This window comes from Monodelphis domestica, chromosome 4 (genome assembly GCF_027887165.1).
Source record: "Monodelphis domestica isolate mMonDom1 chromosome 4, mMonDom1.pri, whole genome shotgun sequence".
Taxonomy (NCBI): Eukaryota; Metazoa; Chordata; class Mammalia; order Didelphimorphia; family Didelphidae; genus Monodelphis; species Monodelphis domestica.
Genome location: NC_077230.1, coordinates 207,114,974 through 207,140,784, shown reverse-complemented (window position 1 = coordinate 207,140,784; position 25,811 = coordinate 207,114,974). Strand labels below are relative to the sequence as shown.

The following is a 25,811-nucleotide window of genomic DNA, read 5'->3' as shown; positions in this document are numbered from 1 at the left end:
TAATACCCAGTGGAATTGCGCATTGTTTACTGGAAGGGTGGGGGAGGGGAGGTAGATAAAGAATATGATTCTTGTAACCAAGGAGTAATGTTTGAAATTGACCAAATAAATTTTTAAAAAAAGAAAAAAAGAAAGCAGCATGGAATTTTATATTGTTACAAAAAGTTGTACATCTCTTTTACTCAATGATCCTAGAGAAGTTAATGACGGGGAAAAGTCTTATACCAATAAATATCCTTAGTAGCACTATATATAATTAAAAAAAACAACACCTAGGTGCTCATCCAGTTGGGAAAAGATGGACAAATTATGTCATACAGCTATAATATGATACTCTGGAACCATGAGAAATAAATATGAAAAATTCAAAGATATATGGAGAAAGTTCTGTAGAATGGAGAAAACAGAAGCAAAAGAACAATACATGCATAAACTATGATTAATAAACTTAAAACAATATCAAAAATAATTTCATATTATACCCAGAGTAAAGAAGGTAGAAAATAAGAGAGGGAAATCACCGCTTTGTTCAAATCAGTATACATTTTTTGGGGGGTAGAGTCAGATATTGGTAAATAAAGGAAGTTATAGATACATGTATGCTCATTTACAGTCTCTTATTTTATATTTATTAGTTGCTTACAGAAGTCAAAGCAAAATATATACATATATATATTTTAAAACACATAGACTGGAGCAGTTGGGTGGCTCAGTAGATTGAGAGCCAGACCCAGGCACAGGAGGTCATGAGTTTAAATCTGGCTTCAGACACTTCCTAGCTGTGTGACCCTGAGCAAGTCACTTAACCCCCATTGCCTAGCCTTTACCACTCTTCTGCTTTGGAACCAATGCATAGTATTGATTCTAATATGGAAGGTAAAACAACAACAACAATGCATGGATCAGCTTTGGCACCAAGAAAAAACTTGCTTTCTCCAAAAGCACAACATGATTTTACAAATACGAAATCTAAATTCTGTCTATGCATCCCAAGATCTATGCACTGATAGAAACTTAATGTGTTGTCTTTCCAACTACATGTCATAATCTGGGCAATAGGCACTCTTCTTCCACTTGGCTTTTCCTGTGTGGATTGCTAGACTTCTTCTCACTCATGATTCTCCGTAGATCTCACTGAGATCAACTTGTATACAGGATTGGGAGTCTCAATACAATCATTACTATGTCCTCTGAAAACGGGCATCCTCATCTATTCCACCATATTTAAAAGACTTTCATCCAGAAGGGTTAGAATGATATTGTGCCGTCCCAGAGGCAGAACAAGGGTAAAATGCTGGGGCACCCTATGATTTTGGTTCAAAATTAAAAAAAAAAAACTTTTTAAAGGGTTGTTTAAACATAGAATAAGCTTTATTATTGTGTTTGTGGAGAGGTCGGATGGATTCATTACATAAGGATTTTTTTCCCCTCATTTAGAAATAAGAACTAGATCTCTAAGATCTCTTCTGATTCTAAAATTCTTTAACAATACAGTCTTCACAAAAATTATAATTTATAATTCAAAGCAAAATTAGGTCAAGTGGAAAGTTTCTGGAAGTCAAATGACTATAATATTCTAGTATTCTAGGCAGTGCTTGGCCCAGATGTTCCTCTAAGTTGTCTTCCCTCTTAAGATTCCATGACTGTTGGACAAAACTGCCTTAGTGACTTACTCAGAAGCCGTCTCAACTTCTAACAAATTAGCATCCTTCCTACAGAGAACAATGATGATGCAAATATTGTCATAGAAAGCAGCAAAATGTATAGGCATCCATCCCCTTTTTTCATATAGGGTATAATCTGCTTTGTGACTTAGTAGACAGTTAGTGGCTTCTAATGAGCCAGCCTGAGCTGCGAGATGGAGGGCTGTTATACCTGAAAAAGCAAACAATTAAACAGGGTTAGAAGAACAGCCGATATCTATAATAATGCTTTGCTATAAAATAATACACAGATAGCTAAGAGGCACAGTAGATAGAGTGCCAGGTCTGAAGTTGGAAAGAATCCTCTTCTTGAGTTCAAATCTGATTTCAAACACCTTGTAGCTGTGTAATCCTGGGCAAGTCACTTAATCTTGCTTGCCTCGGTTTCTTCATCTGTAAAAATGAGCCCGAGAAGGAAATGGCAAGCTACTTCTGTCTCCTTGCCATGAAAACCCCAAATGAGGTCATGAAGAGTCAGACACAACTGAAACAACTGAACAAAAATAATAATATATTGCTAACATAATTACATAATGCTTTGATGCTTTTAAAATAATCTAAAACATACATTAATTCATTTGATGCTTGTAACAACTTTATGAGCAATATTCATAGCTATTACTATTCCTTTTTTATAAACCAGGAAACTGATGCTCAGAGGGCTTAAATGAGATATATATGATAGCACAACTGAGAAGTGCTAGAAGTAGAATATGAAACCAGTTTTTTCCCAACTCCAAGTCACTAAATCATAGTAAGACTTCAAATTTCAAAAGGTGTGTTATGTTTTGTTTAGCATATTAAACTGCACCCTTAAGTTAACCTATTTATGCAATATACTTTTAACAAGGAAGATTAATTTTCATTTTAATCTTCTGAGTGCTAATTAGCAAATAAACAAGCAGTTTTATTTGAGATCTGTTCAACTACTTTTAATATGCAATATTAAAAATTTCCTGAAAAATAAATCACTAAGTAGTGTAATGCAATAGAATTGCATTAGGGTCTAGCTTGTCATTATATTTATTTATTTGTTTGTTTTTTTTAAAAACCCTTACCTTCTGCCTTAGAACCAATTAGAACCAATACTATGTAAGGTAGAAGAGTGGAAAGAGCTAGGCAATGGTGGTTAAGTGACTTACCCAGGGTCACATAGCTAGGAAGTGTCTGAGGCCACATTTGGACCTAGAACCTCCCACCTCTAGGCTTGGTTTTAAATCTGCTGAGCTACCCAGCTGCCCCTCATTATATATATATATATATATATATATATATATATATATATATATATATATATATACATATTTAGGAATACTATGGATCACTGTATCCCCCAACATATATGTACATATATATATACACACATACATACATCAATATACATATATCCCATTTAATTTATATCATTCCTCCTCCTGTTCTTCCCAACTCCAACAATATAAAAAGCACCTTTTGTGTTGGATTTAGAGATTTCTGTATTTTATTTATTTTATTTTGGCAGTATGCAGATAAAAGATAAATGATGACAAAATATAAATCACAATGAAAATGAAAATAATTTGAAGATTTTAGGTTAGATTAGGATGATATACTAAAAATTATGTAAAATGAGATTTAAATATCTTTTTAACTGTGTTCAATATGTTATTCTGAAGTAGGGAACCTAATTGTTTTAAGAAAAGTAACTTAAATCCCAATTCTCTATTACTGAGAAATACTTAAGCAGACAATTTGCTTGTGTATATGAAATCAGTGTTAACTGGGAAAAAAAAGAAAAAAGAAAGAAAGCAGCAATTTCACTCCTCTATTTAGTTAGGAGAATCATGTGTGCATTTCTAAGATTTTATTTTTACCAGTTTCACCCTTTCATCTTCCATTGTGAAGAGAGAGAAGTAAAAGAAAATAGGGAAAGAGGCACATGGGGCAAATGTATCTTTCTTTTCCTACTTTCTTTTGCTAGTAGCAAAAAAAGAGAGGAAGAAACTGGAACAAGTATCAAGAGGGCAAAAAATTTGAATTAAGGAAGATGAATCTTCCTGACTCTAATCCCAGTGCTTTATCCACTGCACCACCTAGCTGATTTTCTCTATATTTACTCATCTGCCTGAGTTCAAATCTGGCCTTAGACACTCACTACCTATGTGATCCTGAGCAAGTAAGTTGACGGTGTTTGCCTCAGTTTCCATGGTCAACCCAAAGTGCCCAAAGTCCAAGAGAAGACCATCTGCAGAAGCAGTCAGCCCCTGCCCCCTAGGGTCCCTTCTGCTTCCATTTTCACTTTTGGAGGGTTTTGGGGGGAAGAGGTGGAAGAGGAGACTGCAGAGCATTCAAGCTGAGGGGCAGAAGTGGGGAGAGAGAGCACATACAGATGGGGTAGTAGGTATTCACTTCTATCTGTGGTTTTAGCCATCCTCATGATGTCTTGGAAGGTATCCTGGGAGACACAGACATACTGTATATCTTATCTTCTCAACTAGACTGTAGTCTCTGAGAAGGCAAAGACTTTTAGTCCCTATCACATAGTTATGCACATAATGCCCATTATTTAGTAATATTAAATGAGAGTGTAAGGAAATATTTAAATGTCTTAGGAACTTTAGGCATTGCTAACCTGGGAAACATTCATCTTTAGGTTGAGTAAAGTTTGTTTGAATTAACTGCATGGTGTAATGGATAGAGCACTGGACTTAGAATTAAGACCACCTAATTTCCAGGCTCCTCAGACATTTATTATCTATGAGACCTTGGGCAAGTCACTTAACCTCTCTGAAACTCAGTTTCTTCATCTGTAAAATGGAAGTTGGGTTAGACTAGCTGACCTCTAAGGTCCCTTTCAACTCTAAATCCAGAATGCCATGAGAGGCATTCTTAAGATTTAGAAAAGGGTGATGCTAATATCTTAGCTCAGTCAAAAATGCCTTACTGTTCATATACAATCCTTAAATTCTGGGTCGGTTTTTGGAAAAGGGGAAAAAAAATCTCTTTGAGAACCGAAGCAGGACAATTAATAACAACAAATGTCATAATTTGGGGGGGAAGTGGAAAAGCAAGTACTTTACAACCTTAATAAAAGACCATTCCTATGACCTTTAGCTTTTACAGATTCTTTTGTAAATAACATATCTACTCAGAAATGAGTGAATTTTTTTAGCATATATGGCAAATTTCAATAACTACTTCACATATGTCTTACCAGTCCTGTCCTTTTTCATGTCTGATTTGGGAGCATCTCTTCCTAAACAGGAATGAACAAAAGACTACAATTAATCACCATTTTATATAGTAATTAGCTGATTTATTCACAATGTAAATAAAACTCATACAAGAGAGAAGTTTGAGGCTGTTTATGCAAACAATGACTGAACTGTGATAACAGCCTCAGAGCTCAGCCATGCCTCAAATAAGCATGGAAAGGAGACAGCATTCGGCAGTGACTCACAGGGAATGTTTTCAGAGAAAATAACTAAGAATAGGAACCAGAAGCTTTGAAAACATAGGCCATAGGCTTAGCAGGAATGACACTATTTTTTTTTTCTTACTGTAGGAAATCTCCAGCCATCTCTGTGTTAAATAATAATAGCGTGTTGGGACAACTAGGTGATTCAGTGGATAGAGAGCAGAGCTGGAGTCAGGAGGACCTGGGCTCAAATATGGCCCAGACATTCCTAGCTGTGTGACCCTGGGCAAGTCAATTAACCCCCAAAGCCTAATCCTTACTGCTCTTCTGCCCTGGAACTACACTTAGTATTGATTCTAAGATAGAAGGTAAGAGTTTAAAATAATAATAGTAATATTTGTATTTATATGACTCTTCAAGGTTTGCAGATTGTTTCTGGTATGATGTCTCCTTTAATCCTCTTAGCAATTCTGTGGCATAGGTCCTCTTCATTCTCCCCATTCCATAGAGTCACTCAAACTAGGGTTTGAGGCAAATCCAAATCCAATCTTCCTTACTTTTATTTCAATGTTTGGGGCGGGGGAGCTGAAGCTAATCTACTTGTCGATTATTAAATTTTTCCTTTGGGCATTTACACCTGAGAAATTGAGGCTACAAATTAAGGGTCAATTTATTGTTTTGCTGATTATCAAGAGTAAAGTATTAATAATGTATATTAAACTTTTAAAATGTATATATACATTTTCCCTCCAAGAAAATTTAGTTGATAAACATTCACCAGCTCATTCCATACTGCTCTATAAACACTGTATGAGCTCAACCAGAGGCTCAGAGAGGTTATATGACTTGCCCAAGGTCTCATAGATAATGAATGTCTGAGGAAGGATTGAAAGCTTGATGATTGGAGGTTACTGGTAAAAATAATGATCATGGCAATAATAATTGTAATAATAAGAATAATTATTACTGCCATTTACATGGTCCTTTAAGCTGAGCAAAATGCCTTATGTTAATTATTGTCAGCTTGATCCCATAGCTGCAGGTGCATTATCTAAGGGGGGTAGCTGCTGCTGCTATGTTAGTCCAGAAGTCAGCTGATTTAGTTTTGGGATGTCCATTGACTGTATACTGTTCACATCAAATAGAAGCACTGATGAGAAAATTTCGTACTCAAGCATATTCAGACCAGAGAATTTCTAAGTATGAAATGATTCTCCTGGGTAGTGAGAATATCCAGTTAAAGAGGTGTAGTGTATTAAAGCTTGCTATGTGTCTTCCTGATCTGGAGTGAAACAAATGATGCCCATTATCACCTTTATTATTTAACATTGTACTAGAAACACTTGCAGTAGTAATTAGAGAAGAAAAAGAAATTGAAGGTATTAAAATAGGTAAGGAGGAGACCAGGCTATCATTCTTTGTAGATCATATGATGATCTACTTAAAGAATCCTAAAGAATCAACTAAAAAGCTAGTGGAAATAATCAACTTTAGCAAAGTTGCAGGTTACAAAATAAACCCACATAAATCATCAACATATGTATATACTTCCAACTCATCTTGGCAGCAAGAATTAGAAAGAGAAATTCCATTTAAAATCGTCCTAGACAATATAAAATACTTTATGAAATACTTGGGAATCTATCTGCAGAGACAAACACAGGAACTATATGAACACAACTACAAAACACTTTCCACACAATTAAAACTAGATCTAAATACATGGAAAAAAATTAATTACTCATGGGTAGGATGAGCTAACATAATAAAAATGACAATTCTACCCAAACTAATTTACTTATTTAGTGCCATACCCATCAAACTACCATGAAACCTTTTTACTGGAGTAGAAAAAATAATAACAAATTTTATTTGGCAGAACAAAAGATCAAGAATATCAAAGGAAATAATGAAAAAAATGTGAAGGAAGGTGGCCTAGCAGTACCAGATCTTAAACTGTACTATAAAGGTGTGGTCATCAAAACAATAGGGTACTGGCTAAGAGACAGAAGAGAGGATCAGTGGAATAGACTTGGGGTAAGTGACTTCAGCAAGACAGTCTATGATGAACCCAAAGATCCCAGCTTTTGGGACAACAATCCACTATTTGCCAAAAACTGCTGGGAAAATTGGAAGACATTGTGGGAGAAATTAGATTTACATCAACATCTCACAGCCTTCCCCAAGATAAACTTAGAATTTTATTCATTCAATTTTTCAATTCAATTCAATTCAAATTTATTCATTCAATAAATTGAATGAATTGAATATAAAGAAGGAAACTATAAGGAAATTATGTGAACACAGAATAGTATACAATGTCAGGTCTTTGGGAAAGGAAAGATTTTAAGACAAAGCAAGAGTTGGAAAAAAATTACAAAATGCAAAATAAATAATTTTTATTACATTAAATTTAAAAGGTTTTGTACAAACAAAACCAATGCAACCAAAATTAGAATGGAAGCAACAAATTGGGAAAAAACATAACAAAAACCTCTGACAAAGGTCTAATAACTCAAAATTATAAGGAGCTAAATCAATTGTACAAAAAAATCAAGCCATTCCTCAATTGATAGATGGGCAAGGGGCATGAATAGGCAATTTTCAGACAAAGAAATCAAAACTATTAATAAGCACATAAAAAAACAATGATCTAAATCTCTTATGATCAGAGAAATGCAAATCAGGTACCACCTCACACCTAACAGATTGGCTACCATGACAGCAAAGGAAAATAATAAATGTTGGAGGGGATGTGACAAAATTGGGACATTAATACATTGCTGGTGGAGTTGTGAATTGATCCAACCATTCTGAAAAGCAATTTGGAACTATGCCCAAATGGTGCTAAAAGAATGCTTGCCCTTTTATCCAGCCATAGCACTACTGAGTTTATACACCAAAGAAATAATAGGGGAAATGACTTGTACAAAAATATTTATAGCTGCGTTCTTTGTGGTGGCAAAAAAAATTGGAAAATGAGGAGATGCCCTCCAATTAGCGAATGGTTGAACAAATTGTGGTATATGTTGGTGATGGAATACTACTGTGCCCAAAGGAATAATGAACTGGACAAATTCCATGCAAACTGGAACGACCTCCAGGAATTGATGCAGAGTGAAATGAGCAGAACCAGGAGAACATTATACAAAGAAACTGATACATTGTGGTACAATCAAATGTAATGGACTTCTCTACTAGCAGCAATAAAATGATCCAGGACAATTCTGAGGGACTTATGAGAAAGAAAACTATCCACATTCAGAGGAAGAATTGTGGGAGTAGAAACATAGAAAACCAACTGCTTGATCACATGGGTCAATGGGGATATGATTGGAGATATAGACTCTAAATGATCACCCTAGTGAAATTATTATCAATAATCTGGAAATGGGTCTTGTTCAATGACACATGTAAAAACCCAGTGGAACTGCATGTTGGTTATGGGAGAAATAAAAAATAAATGCCTGTTGACTGAGCTAAAAAAAATGGGATCATTGATTGGTAATCTGTGTCTCCATCATATTTAAATGACTATCCAAAGAAGAAATACAAACATAGAGATGGTACTACATTATTTGGGGTCCAGAAGTTCTCTTAATATAAAGGAAGAAATTAAGAAGACATATAAAATATTAATTTTAGTTTTAAAGTTAACTGGTACCTTGACTGCTTGTCACATAACGTCTCTGGTTGACATTCACATTAGCACTACACAGCTGGCATATAATTGGCACTTTATTGTGCATAGAAGCATGATGGAGAATAGAATAACCCAGATCATCAATAACGTTGATCGTGGCGGATGAGGTTTTTCGGCAAAATGTATGGAAGGCAGCATATAATCCTCTTTCAACGGTACACTTCATACCATAGGGCAAACTCTAAAATCATGTAAATGTGCCAGAATTAGTTTTACTCACCTTTGTCAAAGAGAACATGTAATATTTTTATATTACAACATTATTGGTACTCAGTGGATTCCAGCATAACTTTAATAATAATAATAATAGCTAACATTTATATAATGTTTACCAGTAAAGCTCCATGCTAAATGCTTTACAATTAAATGGAGATAATAATAGCACCTACATCTCATGGGTTATTTTGAGGATCAAGTGACATAATATATTGAGAGAATCTTTGGAAACAGAGCACTATATGAATGCTATTATTTTTTATTATTTATATTATTATTATGTTTTATTCAATTATTTTTTCAAGTCTTTTGGTTTAAAAGGCTGAAAGTTGTAATCTCCTTTCTTGTAGATATTTAAAAATAGAGCAGTTACTATCTTTTTCAAACAATTTTAAATTCAGGTTAATGGACTAAGATCATTATGATTCCTTCCTTATGAAGATGCTCAATAAAGGAGCTTGACTTTGAAATAACTAGATCTATGACACAGACCATTCTCTACATTAGGTCTTTTTTCATCATTTTCCTTTGACTGGCCACATGCAACCAGTTGCCAATTCCTTTGAAATATATTTGAATTAAAATTCTCTTAGGTGATAGCCTTATCCCCTCTTGTAACTTCAACTATCACTTCTCTGCAGATGACACCCAAATTTATATCTCTCATCCTATATTTCCAGTTGTCTAATGGCTAGATCTAGTGACAATTCAAACTTCACATAACCAGAACTGAACTCATCATCTTACCACAAAACCTGTCACTCCTCCTACATTCTCTCCCTTCTGAGGGAAAAGGACCTACTTTTACAAAAATATTTGTAGCTGCTCTTTTTGTGGTGGCAAAGAATTGGAAATTGAGTAGATGTCCATCAGTTGGGGAATGGTTGAACAAATTGTGGTACATGCTGGTAATGGAATACTCCTGTGCTATAAGAAATGATAAGCAAGATGATTTCAGAAAAAGCTGGAAAGATCTGCGGGAACTGATGCAGAGCAAAATAAGCAGAACTGGAAGAACAATGTACATAGTAACAGCAATATCAGACAATGATTCTCTGTGAAAACTTGGCTACTTTCAGCAATGCAACAATCTGGAACAATCCTGAAAAAATCATGATGGGGAATGCTATCCAAAAATGAACGGTAGGAGTTGTCTTTCACATCAGTGTATCTTTGGTTTTATTTTGGGGTTTTGTTTATGTTTGAGTGTGCTCTTACAACAATGATCAATTCAGCAGTGCGTTTTGGGTGACAATAAAAAAAAAAGAAAAACTAAAATATATTCTTGCCCTTCTGTTGTTCTTTTCAGGTACCAGATTTGAAACTTCAGAATTACCTTCGATTCTTATCCCTCCCTCCCTTTCAATATACAATCATTTGCTTCTAAGTTCACCTTTCCATCTTATAGCTGGCCCTGACTTTGCACTCTTCATGCCAGTATTCTAGTTCAAACTTTCCTAAACTCTTTTAATAACATTCAAACTAGTTTCCATCTCTCTAGTCTCTCCGTTAATACTATAGCTGAAGTAATACTAATGTAAACATTTGGTACCATCTCTCCTCAGTCACATTTGGTAGTTCCCTATTACATTCTGAAGAAAGTTTTAACAATCATTATCTTGGCATTAAAGGTCCTCAAAAATCAGTCTTCAATCTACCTTTTTTGTCCGTGCTTTGTCATGCACATTGATATATTTTAGCCAAACAGACCATTCAATGTTCCCATCTCTCTGTTCCTTCTTACTTTGTATACGCCTGTACTTTGTTTAAATTCCTCCCTTTCTTTAGCCCCAAATTTCATAAGCTTTCTTTGATGCCCCTAGCTATATAGGGTGTCTTTATTCTCAACTCTTTCATACCAATGAAATCAGACCTCTCCTAAACATTGGTCATAGTGTAACTTGAATTTATATATTTGTTTTAAGCTCCTTGAGGTCAAGAACTACATCCTTTTTCATCCTGAATCTCTAGCAACTAGCAAAATGCATCAAATATAATAAATACTTGTTAAATATCATGGACACCAACATCTTCCCAGTGCCCCAGGTCCATAACCAAGAGTCATCCTTGACTCCTCACTATCACTCACCCCTGTCCAATCTGTCGCCAAAACTTGTCAATCTCACCTCTGTAACATCTCTCCAACACATTCTCTTCTTTCTTTTAGTCCTGCCACCACTCTAGTACCAGCCCTCATCTCTTTCATGCCCGGACTTCATTGCAATAGCTAGTGATTGCTCTGCTTTTCACAAGTCTCTCCCAACTTCAATTCTTCATTCAGCCACCAAAGTGCTAATTTGACCACAAAGGAGGTGCTTAATAAATGCTGACTGACTAAATGTTTGTTGAATTGCAATGCCATGATAGACAGGTTTGACCAAGAAAACTAAATATGTCTGCTTAGCAGAACTCATACCAGAGGCAAGGCTGAGATAAATTCTCAACTGAGTAAAAGATAACTTTTGTTTTATTCCTGGATTTATAATGCTAAAAGTGTTTTCACTTACTAAAATGTATTTTAGTCGAATAGTGAAGGTAAACGTGATTTTATTCACGTTATTGCTAAGGAAATATTTTCACAAAGACATATAAATTTATATGTTTAGTTCAAACAAAATTTTGTTTATAGATACCAGCCCCCAATATGCAATGTGACAGTCAATGAGATACCTTGCATTTCATAGCTTTTTTGAAGCCAAATTTTTTCTTGAATTGCTCATGTAATTGAATATCTGATAATGGAAGTCTTTTGGGTCTGAGGCCATCCATAATTTCAGTTATGGCTCCCCACCACTGGGTCTTGTATAACTGAAGATAGAAAGCTTCAAGGTCAAAGGATATTACATAGTAGCTGTAAAAACAATGTAGAATTAGAAAAATAAACTTTTCAAACTTCTAAGTGATTTATCATTTCATTTGATTTTCTATTTTTGTACAGACATATATGAACTCCTATTACAATTATTTTTAATTTAGCTAGTAAACACCAATAACATAGACAAACAATTGAAGCATGCTCTTTTATCAAAAGTTACTCATCTGTTCATATATTGTTCTTTCAAAGTAAAAAACATATAGCTCTGCAAATTTATATATATATATATATATTATATATACATATATATTCTCTTTCCCTTCATCACATTAAAAAAATCTCTCTCATGTTATTCTCCAACCCATTTATTTTTATCTGTGACATAGCACAATGTGTTGTCAGGCTAAGTTCAGTAATATGTTAGTACCCTTTAATTTAGCCCAGTTATTCATTGTAACTATTTATTCATCATTAACCAATTCTTAGAACTTAGTAATTTAAAACTAGCACAATAATTTTTTGGGACAAAACTATTAGAAAAAACTTGAATTAAAAATTATACTTTGAAACTGTACTTTTAAAATATTTGAATAGCTATGGATTTTTTCAACAAATTAAGTTATCAATAACTTATAGATATTTGGAATGCATTAAATGATTTCATAAGAGATTATTTAATTTGGTATCCCCAAGATATTTATTCTTTTAAAGGTTAGCAGTGAGACAGATGTGGAAAGGAACATAAACTGTATGTTACAAGACTATTTTTTAAAAAACCCTTACCTTCAGTCTTAGAATCAATACTGTATATTGGTTCCAAGGCAGAACAGTAAGGGCTAGGCAATGGGGGTTAAGTGACTTGCCCAGGGTCACAATGTCTGAGGCCAGTATTGAACTCAGGACTTCCCATCTCTGGGCCTGACTCTCAATCCATTGAGCCATTCAGCTATGCCCAGGACTAATTTTTGATGAAAAGAATGCTACTATGCTAGAATAGGGAAGTTCTAAATCCTTCTACCTTATGAAAGGCCAGGGAGTGTTTTGAGAGGGAGGAGGTGTAGGGTATGAAGAGTGGTGAAGAAAGGCTTAGATGTAAAGATCTTCGGGATCTTCAGGATCAAGCCCAAGATAGAAAGGAGTTGGATAGTGAGCCCTATTCAGGAGGCATCTGACCTGTGTGTGATCCTAGCTTAAAAGGCAAGTAGCATCAAGTCCAAGACATACATGCCACCCATTCAATGACCCCAAGCCTGTCCCAGCCTAGAAGAATCAAAATTATTCTGGATTTCTTGAACAACACTTATGTGAATAAGTGATCATCTTTGGACGTCATTTTTGTTCAGGAATATCACGGTGTTTATTTCAACCCTGAGACCTAAACACCAGAAAAGGGAAATCATCATGCTCCTGGGAGATGGTATTATGCTTCTAAATATGCCAGATTTTGGGAAACTAATTTTGTCCTGGAACCTATTGTTATATACAGTTTCTACATTTTTTTTCCCCTCTGAAGCATCCTTTCCACATTGTGTAGTGCTTCTATCTCCAGAACCATTTTCTAAATTCTCCTTCACTCTGTTGATTTTTGTGGAAGCAGAGCAACTGGGAGCTATGGGAAATATATTCTGAATATGTCTTACCTTTTTCCATTATGTTGTATGACTGGTATGGGGTAGTATTCTTTGTATCCTACATTTGAAACTGGTTCAGAAGTAATCTCTTGCAGATAATCATAAATATCCTAAAATATAAGAGTTGCTATGTTACTAAATAATCATTTTCAAACCAATTTGAAACAAATCTTCTTTTGGCAACAAAACAAAACAAATCCTTACTTTCCATCTTAGAATCAATACTACATATTGGTTCTAAGGTAGAAGAATGGTAAAGGCAGGTAATGGGTGTTAAGTGACTTACCCAGGGTCACACAGCTAGGAAGTGTCTGAGGACACATTTGAACCCAGGACTCCCCCCTCTCTAAACCTGGCTCTCTCTCCACTGAGTTACCCTGCTATTGTGAATCTTGAAATTTCTCAGACTTGTGAATGTTAAAAGATTCTCAGACTCTACCTTAGAACATTTGGTTAAGACCATTCCCCATTTTAAACAGTGAAGCTACTTAGATCTAAAATGTGAGGACTCTACTTGGATCAGAAATGGGAGGACCTCTACTCCACCCGTACTTAGGACTGCTTTAGGGGAGAAAACTCCTTGCTGAACAATAAGAAATTCTTACACCCATACTTAAGCCATGCCTAGTTTTAGAATTAATATAAAGGGGTGCTAAGTACCTATTAAAGGTCAGGCAACTTGTAAACTTGCCAGGACAAAAAGGTGAGAAACTTGCTCAAAGATTCTAACCTACTCAGGTGTGGATTGCTAAAAGGACTAATCTACTCAGCTGTGAATTCAGAATGGGCTGTCCTTTGGAAAACATCTACTGTGATTGGTAGATGGAAGAACTTAGGGGAGGTGACATAGGAGAAAACCCCCTATATAAGAAAAAGGAGCTCTTGAGAAGGAGCTCTTGAGAGACAGGCTCTAAGGACAGTCAGAAGAATCTCTCTCTGGAGAAGGATGGTTGGCTGAACTGGTGTCTATATTCTTGCTTGGACAAATCTTATTGTGAGTAATTAAGGACTGACTAGTTTCTCTCTTAAGGCTTAGGCCTGGGTTGGCCAGGGCTGCCCTGGGCCAGCCTATTCTTTTCTCATTAATTCCCTTTCTCTCTCCTTCTCTCTTTCTTTAATTCCTCATTGTATTATTAATTAAATTCTCTATAAAACCCAGTTGACTTGGGTATATTCATAATTGGGAATATTTCCCTGGCGACCACCCTTATATTTGATTTAAAACCATGACACTGTAGTGAAAACATATTTTCTGTGCTCAATTTTACTCACCCACTCTTATATCTATCACAATTTATATCTTCCACTATTTTACTCACTACAGTTTACAACCTTCTACCATTTTAACTCTTACAGTTTGTGGCTCCCACTCTTTTAAATGCTACACTGCCCACTTTTGGTAACAATTTAAAAAATATTTAAGTGACTAAGATTTTGTCAAAGTTACATGTAATTTCAACTCATAAATATATAACATAGTGGGGGAACATAAAAGTATAAAAAGGTACATAGAAAAGGAGGAAGAAAAAGAAATGTAATTGACCATGTTGCCCCAAGTCAATTAAAAAATATTTAACCCTAAAATAGTAGTTTTATCTACAAGTTGCTAACATCCATGGAATAAATTTCTTACAAAATTGTAACACATGAGGGAAGTTCCATTTTTAAAAAATTTCTAGTGTAACAAAATGTATATACAGAACACACACCCAAAGAACATCTCCATTACATTAAATTATACATTGATTATAGCCATCTTCCCATTTACTAGAGAATCACTCTGCTTAGAGTCTCCTAATATCATTTAATTTGACATTTTCCATTTATTTGGGAGGAGGATGAAATAATGGCTTCTGACAGGTCTCAGAAAAGTCATTTTGTTATGCGGAGCAAACGATCTCATCAATGGACCATGTGCCAAGTTGAACAGGTGGCTTTCTTTTGCTAGCAAGGCTGGACCTGATTGATTCAAAACTGATTTGTTATGTAAAAGGTGGGGAGGGCAGCATGCTCAGGATCACTGACTCAAACCCAGATTTGGACAAGTAGAAGGTATGGGCAAAGGAAGCAGGACACAGGACTGTGCTTTTCAAGAGAAAGGGAAATTCACCACGAGTGATATCGAGAAAAGGTAAGATCTTTGTTCAGAACTGGGCACAGTGCCTCACAGCTGAAAAAGGAGACAAGCACCAGACTTGGCCCATTTTGAGTGGGCCTTTTGGATAAAAGACTGGTTAGACTCCAAAATTCTCTTACACAGATGGAAACAAAAGCAAAGGCATTGTCTGGAGAGAGCATACTCTAATGTAATACTTGGAAAACCCCAAGAAGTATAGCTTTGGAACTAATAATGAGAACAAAGGACAATGGGCAGACTCAATAGCCCACATCGATAAAGCTACCAGTGGAAAAAACAGTTGACTGTTGTCATACAAAAAAAATTCATTATAAAGTTTTCTTTTTTTTTTCTTTTGACATGTACCACAACTCACTCTACTCTATTTAAGTTGGTTTAATCAACCAGAGAACTTTGATCACGAATGGCTATTAAAAAGGGTTTTCCCCCAGAATTCCTAATAAAGCTATTATATGGATTAAGCAGGCTTATGTTTAAATTAATATGATCCTCTTTTCTATTTTTGTTATAATTCCAGGCACAACTAAATAAGCACACAGTAGAACTGCTACAGCAGGACTCCATTATCCCTTATATGCTTTATGAGAAACTAGGAAAGCAGCTGGTCCACTCCAACTCAAAGAAATCTGTGCATGAGGTGACGTGATGAAAGCATTCAAGGGGTATTGCTAAATATGTATGAATTGGAGATGCCAATAACTGGAATGATCATAGGTGATATTTTTCCCCAAAAAAGAAAGTCAAAAGAATGTAACTGTTAACTCACATGCTAATTTTCTCATCTTTATAAAGTATTTATCAGAATGATCTATGTATTTATTAAAGCAATCTTTGCTAAAAACATAAGAATAGCACAGACATGTTTTGATAAATGACATATTCTACAGCTGATCTCATCTTCACATTTGTACAATGGATGAAAAATACAAGATTCCACCATCTGTTGATTTTTTAAAAAAGCATTTGATTCAATACGGAAGATTGTAGCTTTAAAGGATCCTCTCCAACATCATGTAGCCTATGTATATGTTAAATTCATATCATGTCTTTGATAGAGAAAATCATAGATATAACAACATAGATCATTTTTATTTGACGACCTGTTTCAAGATGGGGAAAAGGAAGTCATTAGCTTACCAAAGCGCTTTCCCAGTGTCATGGAGAATATCTAATGCAGAATTCAAATGGAAGAAAGATTAGGGGTTCTTAACCTTTTTTGTGTGTGTTCCATAGACTCCTTTAGCAATCTGGTTATGTATATGGACCCCATTATCAAAATAATGTATTTAAATGCATAAAATAAAACATATATTATTATAAAGGAAACCAATTATATTGACATAATTATCAAAATATTTTTAAAAGTTCTTGGATCTCAAGTTAAGAATCTTTGCTTTAGATGTTAAGGTCCTTTAAATATTCTTGATTGCAAATGACATTGTGCAGGTTGAATTAAATTATAGAATATCTTGCAACTTCTTAAATGAGATTCACAACCCCCCAAAACTTGGTTTAAAAATTCATACAGGAAAAACCAAACTAATAAGGACTATTATTTAGACTGTGATTTACAGTTGAATGGATTGCCCCCTAAGTCAATTTAGCCACCCATATAACTTAGAAGAAAAGACATTGCACTGGGCAAATAACTCAAAAGAAGAAAGAGAATAGGTTGTACTGATATTGGGAAACTGCACAGTTCTTTCAATGATGCTGTTCCCTGAAACAGCCCCCCTTCTTTCTCATACCAAGAGTTTTCTAGTTTGGTTTGTGACTGTGAGTCAAGGCATTTTAAATTTATGAAGAATCAAATAGTGGGTGACCCAAAAAGCTCTGGAGAGAAATATGGTAGACCTAGGTTTGACAGCATATTGCCAATGACTATGCACAAAATATGTCTTCCAGGAGATGTATAATTAGAAAAAGACACATTGATGATGAGGGATAATAGATAGACAATCTAAGTGCTGTACTAGAACCTCAGAGAGCTAAAAGGTCTGAAGAAAGTTTCCAAGAGGATGTATCATGGATATGGGAATGAATCACAAAGAATGCCTTATGGACAGGTTGCAAGTTATACCACTTGAGAGAATTCCCACACCAATGACACAATAGATAGGGTGAAATATTAAAGTCTCCTATAAGAACCAGGCTGGTACATTTTCCTAAAATACCTCCAGTCCGATATAACTGGGATTATTTAAAACCCACCCGCATGTTCAGGTCTACCTCAGGTTCCTAGTCAGGGAGAATGTGATCCATAATTTAGCAGTTCATCATTATAATTTTAATTCTCTCCTGCTCTGACCTTGTAGCCTGGATCCAATATCCAGGATTTTGCTTTATGGCTTTGGGCCAACCCCCAACTTCTCACACCTTAGTTCCAGCAGCTTGGGGGAGCAATATAATACAATAGAAGAACACTAGATTTGGAAGACCCATTTCCAAATCCTAATTCTTCTACTTATTATATAAATGATCTGGGATAATGACTTTACTTCTCTGGGCCTTGACTCTTCATCTGTGAAATGAAGGGATTAAATAAAATAACTCTTGATGTGCCTTCCAGCTCTAAAATTATTATCCTACAGTCTTGAGCCTTGAGTCTTTGTTTTGTTTCCTTTCCTTATACGCCAGTTCCTCCAAAATGAGAATTTTGCTTCTTCCGCATCATCTCTCCCAGGGTTTGAAATCTTCCCCTTGAAATCTACTTTCCATGCCTGAGTGTCCATTAATGGCTGCCAGATCTCTGATTGCATAACATTTTTATTATGTTGGTGATTATTTAGAGTTACTCAATGATTGGACTTTATTCCCAAATTGAGAGGGACATAGTTACCTCTTCAGACTGTTGGAAAGATCTATTCTCCACGCCCTGTGAATCATCAATGGGGTTGTTAGCTCTAATGCTAATCTTTAAGAGTCACTAAAGACTTATATGATATTGATCCTAGGGGATTATTACTATATTTCTAGAAAAATGGTCTGTGAAAAATAGGGACCTTTATATAATTATCAGATTATTGACATTAAAAATGTATTAAGCATAATTCTATACTATGTACATGCATATACAGTTATAAAACATAACTGCAGACCAATGAGGAAATAATCTTATACCATTAAAGAACTCTATTTTCATAGCTACTATTCCTTTCTGCCTGGCTACAGAAAGAATAGGAGTAAACAAGTTTGTAAACATGACCTCATACTTATACTATATCAGGAAAAGTAAATGTTATCAAACCTTAAAGGGTTCTGTAATCTCCTCAACTGATGGTGTGCCAATGTCAAATTCAACTCCTCCGTGAACATGAAAATATTGATTCTGTGCATAATGAAAGTGCTGGCACTTAAAATTCTGTCCACGTATAAATGGTGGCAATTCTCGTTCTGTTTTGACCTTGTCATCTTCAAAAGCAAAAACATACTTTTATTTAAAAATTAAATAGCATATAAATAAGCATATTTTTGAGGAGTCAGAGTGGGAGGGTGGCAAATTTTCATTCCCATAAGTAAAAAGGACACCAATGGATGCATTTTACTTTTCTAATAGCCATTTCTTTTATTATTTTGCCATCTTTGGAGTAAACTTATATGTGAATACAATACATATGAAGAAACCCAACAAATAGGGTTGCTATGAAGATTAAAGGAGATAGTGTTTGTAAAGCTCTTGGTGAACATGTGTAATGTGGTTATTTCTTAAAATAACTTGTTTGTTTTTTTTTTTAAATTGGAGATTCATCTAAAAAAAGTTAAAAGATAGAAGACCAATTAGTGGAAAGATGGGATCATCTTATTTCATCATGGATCACCTAGTTAGGGTACAGCCAAAGACCCTTTTTGTTCACAAATGTTTCCCAGCATCAGCCTATCCAGGTCAATTCCATTTTCTTCCTTAGTTTGAAATTTTCATTATCTCCACAAAACAACAGGAAAAATGTACATCTTAGCTGATATCTGTCCAATTCTCCCCATATCTCTATAAACTCCAAGTAGGAATTTGGTAGCACTTATGTACTCATGGCAAAAGAAGTTATTTCTCTCCATTGCCCCCATCTCTATTTCAAGTCATTAAGTTCTAATAATCCTTCTTGTAAAGACTTTTAAATCCTTCCTCTCCATTCCTATTCTTAAGGCTCAAGTTCATGTCATTTCAAATCTGAACTACTGCAATAATCTTCTAGCTTCTTCTCTAGCTCCAATCTTATTTTACTTCATTCCTGCCTAAAGAATAGCCACCAGATTTTCTCATATCTTTTTTGAAACTTTTAATGGCTAATAAGTTCAAATCCCACTTTGCATATTTACTAAATATATCACCCTGGGCAAATCACTGACCCTCCCATCCTCATTTTCTTGGTGTAAATTTGCCCTAATAATAGTGCCCATCTCCCAGGGTTGTGAGGATCAAATGAGAAAACACATAGATGGCACTTTTCAAACATTACAGCCCTATATAAATGCTAGCTGTCATTGGCTTTTATTGTTACTTCATTGTGCCATATCTTTTTTTCTATGGAACTTTTCAGGTAGTCTTGGATGGTCTTAATTCATTGTAAGCCCTAGAAGGCAGAAAATGTATGTTATAATAATAAGTTGATATTTACTTAGTACTTTAACATTAAATAATGGCATTTGAACTTCATAAAAATGCTATGAGCAAGGCACTACAGGTAGTATTATTATGCTCTTTTTACGGATGAGGAAAATGATGCTCAGGAAGATTAAAATTATTTGTCCATGGCAAGCTGGTAAGTGCTGGAGGTCAGATTTGAACCCTGGTCTTCCTGCATCTGCATCCAGGACTCTCTCTACTATAGCATATGGCTGACATAATTTCATCATATTCCTCAGTATTCCCAGGATGGTACCTTGCACACACTCAGTGATCAAAAAATATTTATGATTGGTCGATTGTTAGTAATATTCATTCAACCAATATATACTAAGAACCTAGTATGGGCAAATCCACTATATTAGTCACTATTGGATGTAAAGGGGGGTGGAGAATAAGACACAGTTCCTACGGTGTGGGAGATTATAATCTAGTTTCAAAGATACAGACATTTAAGTGACAATCCAAGACAGCACATGAATAAGATCTTTCATTGGAATGGTCAAAAAGTTTTTATGGAGGAGTTTAAATCTGAGGTGGGTCTTTATAGAAGTAGAGAATTAGAAGGCTAGAAAAAGACATTCAGGTTTGGGTGGTCTGCTTCTCCATGTATAGCATGTTATTCTATTAAACTATGGGCTTCTCCTCTGGTACAATTAAATTATTTTATTTGAGACATATTTAATTATAGATTATAGAACTATAGCTATGTTTCTATGGAAATATAGAAAAATTCAAAATTATAGCTTTTCATAGGAAATCTAGCTGCATCTCTGTAAAAGACAAAGATGTATGAACCATCTCCAACTGATGATCCTTAAAAGATTGTTAAGATGTGAACAGAACGGTTTTTTTGGATAATTTGTTCCAAGTTCTAAGAATAATATAAGAATATACTTCCTAATTCCTTCTGCAATTTAAACAAGCATTTTATCCTATTCTCATTGGAAATGCTGTTGACTACATTTTTCCATCTTGTTACGCTAAGTGAAATTTCTATAATATTTGGTTATGTCAATTTAAAAAACCCTTACTTTCTGTCTTAGTAACAACTTTAAGGCAGAAGGGTAAGGAGCTGGCAAACGGGGTTGACTTGTCCAGGGACACACAGCTAGAAATTGTCTGAGGTCAGATGTGAACCCAAGACCTTGATTCCAGGCCTGGTGCTTTATCCCCTGAGCCAACTAGTTTCCTTTCAAAAGTCTTTTATTTTTTTTCTTTATTTTTAAACTTTAATTTTATTGATTAAATAAGAAAAATGGTTACATGATTGATGTTCCTTCCCGCCCCCTGCTTCCTCCCCCCAGCCAATGAGCAATTTCACTGGGTTTTACATGTGTCATTGATCAAGACCTATTTCCATATTATTGATATTTTCACTAGGGTGATCATTTAGAGTCTATGACCCCAATCACATCCCCATCGACCTATGTGGTCAAGCAGTTGTTTTTCTTCTGTGTTTCTACTCCCACAGTTCTTTCTCTGGATTCAAAAGTCTTTTAAACCATCAATCTTTTTAAAATAATTTGTATGTGTGTGTGTGTGTGTGTGTGTGTGTGTGTCTGTGTGTGTGTGTGTCTGTGTGTGTGTGTGTGCATGTGTGTGTAGCTATAGATCAAGGAATCTCAAATTCAATGTCTGAGGTTGAAAACAGAGAGTTATGGATATTCTCCATTTCTAATTTTAGCTGCTTCTGTTTTATTCCCCCATTTCTTATTGAGGACATTCAGGTGGGGTTGAGAAACATCTTGAGAAAAGGCAGAAATGATTATTGTGTCTGGAGACAGGGAGGAGACCTACCTGGATGGCACCAAGGTTTCTAGTTGGACATTAAGGGGAAATAAGATTTGAAGGTGTAGGCAGGATTCCTGAAAGCCTTCAACACCAGGTTGCCAGGCTTGGCTAACATGAGACAAACTGGGGCCAGGAGCCTAAGAAGCCCCTTTCAGTGATGGATGATTATTTACAAAGCAATTTACAATATAGAATGCAAAGTGAAATTTGTGAACCCTTCAACCTGGACCATTCTGTCTTTATATTAATCTTTGTATAAATTGTTATATTACTCTGAAGAAAAGTATTTTATCTTGTAGGCAAGTTTATCTCACAATTCCTTGCTATTTTCCTCTAGTGCGGTGGCGGGTGGCAAGTGGAATTAGCACAAGGCCTGGAGTCAGGAAGACTTGAGTTCAAATCCAGCCTCAGACACTTAAAAATTCTGTGACCCTGGGAATATCATTTAATCTCCCTGTCTCAGTTTCCTTAATTACAAAATGGGCATAATAATAGCACCTACTTCCCAGGGTTTTGGTGAGAGTCAAAGGAGATATTTTTTGTAAGGTGCTTAGCACAGTATCTGGCAGAAAGCTGGTACTATGTAAATACTAATTTTCTTCCCTATTTTCTTTTTTCCTTTCCCTTCTATTACTTTTCTGATCCCCTTGTGCCAAGTTCCTATCCTAAGCATCAGGACAGGAGTAACGGAGAAGTGATGTGAAGTAGATATACAAGGGTGGGAGAATTGGTCAGAAATGGAAACACTATCAAGGAAAATATTATTTCCACCTCCTTATTCTCACATTAAACTCAATCCCAGTGGACAAAATTCTCTATTAATGGTACATCAACTGCTATAAAAGGCCTCATCACTGGTTGTTTGGTTTTTTAAACTTAACATCTTATAGAATGCTAGTCTTTGCACTTAAGGGATCAATCAATTAAAAAATAAAGTTAGAGCAGAAAGGAGAACCACAGCTCGCACGAGGAACGGGTGCTTTTGCACCAGCTGTGTGATATTTTGCTTCTCTTCTTGTAGAAGCAACTCTAGACCACATACAGAACTATAATAGATTAGGAATACTGAACATGGCAAAACAATTGCATAGCACTCCCTGTAAAACCTGAAATCTCTTTAAGTAGAATAAAGTGTTTTCTCTTCCTTATCTCTTACGTCCTATCTGCCTGCCTATACCTTAATATGTGAGTGTTTGGGACATATTTCTATAGCCTGCACTCAGACAGAACTCTAAGGCCTATACTTGGAAAAAGATCAAATTAAAAAAAAAAAGATGAAGTTGACCTCCTGGTTATAACTATTCTTACCTGAAAATGCTGGAAGCAAAGTATTTAAGTTTGGAACTTTCATCTTCCTTTTTAAGGCAAGTAGGAATGGAATCATGAAGCATATTAATCTTAGATATGCCATATTTTGCCGCATTTCATATTTCTTCTCAAGGTGTTTTTCTATGAGTTTTTTCTGAAGAGCTAGCCTCTGCTGTAATCTCTGGTAGGTGCAAATATCAAGAAAGTCATCGGTATACCTTATTACATTTGTAAGCCAAGAGGCTGCTTCAAATAAGAAGACATTTTCATATTGTTGAACTAGTGTGTTGCTAAATGTCAGCTTTAGCTTTATGTTTTCAATGTATTTCATGAATATAGATTTTTCTTCGGGGCTATTGGGATCATAGGTTGGGTCTTCATTCATATCTTCATCATATATGCCTTCATAATCTGGATCTTTGGTAAGATCGAGGAGACCTTCAGAGCAAAATAAATTTTCATACAGTGAAAATTTCATATTTTGAAACAAAATAACTTGAGATGTTCATATCATTTCCCCCAAACTGATAAACATCTTTTGTAGAGTGGGAAAATTATCTGTCAATTAACTCTTTAAAATATACTTTCCAGAATCCCACTTTATAAAATGCACTTGAAAGGCAACAAGATACTGGACAAAAAGGGTGGATTAAGGGAATTCTTGAGCTTGCCAAATTTATCAGATTTGTCTTTAAAGCAGTGTTGATCGTGTTGTACACCCTTGGGAGCCCATTATTGTTTTGTGGTCTTTGAGTATATAAATACATGCAGAGCCCTAACCAGAAATGTTTTCACTCGGACCCAAAACAGTTGGGGATGGGGGTGGCAGCCTTGGGTGACACTGAGGACAAGATGATTGTAAGAGCAGATTGGCCCTATCTCAATGGAAAGGAGTCAGGCATTGGGAAAAGAGAACAGAAGCCATAAGATCCTTTGGAGGATGACAGTCCTTTTCCCAACCCTGAGGGCTAAGAGCCAGCCTGCTTCCTCTCTCAGCACTCCTGCACCGCAGGTTGCCATAATGGCTTGGTTTGGCTGAGGGTCTCCTCCCAGGGATAAAAGGCATCCCTTTCTCAAGTCCTTTTTACTCCAGGCTTATTGACTTCTGCGGTGATTTCTGGGATTTGATGTTTGTTGCTGTCATTGCTAAACCCTTCCCCTCTGTCTTAGAATTGCTGATACCAAGAGTGGTAAGGGCTAGGCAACTGGGATTGAGTGATTTGTCCAGAGTCTCACAGCTAGGAAGAGGCTGAGGCTATATTTGAACCCATGTATGGATGGCCTTTGCTGGGCAAACTCTCAGGAAGGATCTGTGGCTCGAGGGATAACCGCCAGCACTCAAGCAATGATGTCTCAAGTTTCTCCTCTGAGCAGGAGAGATCCTTATCTGGAAAGGAAAATGACTAAGCCATTCCATTTGTGACTTACTTAAGGGATTTGTCCTTTCAGGGAAACCATTAGCTCATGCCAATGAACTTCTGCCCAGAGAGTTGTCTGCCCAGTTTCCCCATCGTCTGCTATCTGACAAGAACAGACCAGGCACTTAATGGCGGGGAGGCTTTTGTTTGGGAAATATTAAGCCCAACCCGAATGTTGGGGGGTTTCTGGCACTATGAGGGACCACTTCTTCCATTTTCCTTCAAGTAAGTGAGTTCAGTCACTGGCCTGAACACTGACAGATTTTCTTAGATGGAGGAAAGATTGGAAAATCTAAGAGTCCAACAGAACCCTTCAATGATTCTTCTTGATAAAATCAAATCTGGCATTTGTCGTCATCCAATACAAGGTTCCTGACCTTTACGCATCATAAATGAAAAGAACAGCTTCGAACATGTGTTCTAATAACAACCGACCTCTAATGTGTTCTAATAACACAGTGATGGGTCTTGCCAGGACCGTCAGTGAGAAGGAAAGAATGCAAACTCTGTTACTGCTGAAGGTTGGCAAAGACATTCATGCCTGGTCAGGCCGTAGGGGCTTGTAACAACACTCTCTTTGCTAAGGGAGGGTGAGATAGTACAAATGCTGTAGCATAAGCAACTTCCTCAAGAGAAAGGAGGCCTCAAACTGTCCACTTGGCAATAGGCGATCAAAATTATTCACAGAACCTCAGATGGGTACTATAATTGGGGGAGAGGGGAAGTTGCCTGAGGACAATCTGATTGATTGATTCTGGGGATAAGGATTGGTCCTGGGATTTCATTGATCAAGAGCACCCCCAGACAAGGAAACTCCCTCCAGGAAGAGGAATGGATATTGTAGAATGGCTTCTTCAAGGAGAAAAGAAGTGTTTATTCATCCCAAGGAGACAATGAAAAAGGCATTTAAAGAAAGAACTGGTTTATGCCACTATGAAGCAATGCCCAAGACAATTCAATTCAGAGATCCATCCATTGCTATCTCATGGTGCAATTCAGAGCAACTCAGTCCTCACAAAGGCACCTTTTTTTTTTTCCTGAATGTGTAAGCATTGACTCAATTCATTT

General features: G+C 35.9%; 1 protein-coding gene across 5 annotated transcripts in view; it reads right to left on the bottom strand.

The window, feature by feature from the left end:
• Window positions 1–25,811, bottom strand: part of ANKAR (ankyrin and armadillo repeat containing) — an 83,550-nt gene that overhangs the window by 48,257 nt on the left and 9,482 nt on the right. For all 5 annotated transcript variants that reach the window (XR_008911269.1, XM_007494496.3, XM_056794117.1 and 2 more), the window contains exons 4-10: window positions 23,326–23,763; window positions 18,850–19,013; window positions 13,475–13,575; window positions 11,690–11,870; window positions 8,765–8,984; window positions 4,897–4,938; window positions 1,674–1,875 (exon numbers count right to left, since the gene is read on the bottom strand). Coding sequence is in view for 4 of the 5 variants with exons in the window: in XM_007494496.3 (XP_007494558.1) it covers window positions 1,674–1,875; window positions 4,897–4,938; window positions 8,765–8,984; window positions 11,690–11,870; window positions 13,475–13,575; window positions 18,850–19,013; window positions 23,326–23,763 (1,348 nt within the window). In the remaining variant the exon portion in view is untranslated. The remainder of the gene's footprint in view (window positions 1–1,673; window positions 1,876–4,896; window positions 4,939–8,764; window positions 8,985–11,689; window positions 11,871–13,474; window positions 13,576–18,849; window positions 19,014–23,325; window positions 23,764–25,811) is intronic.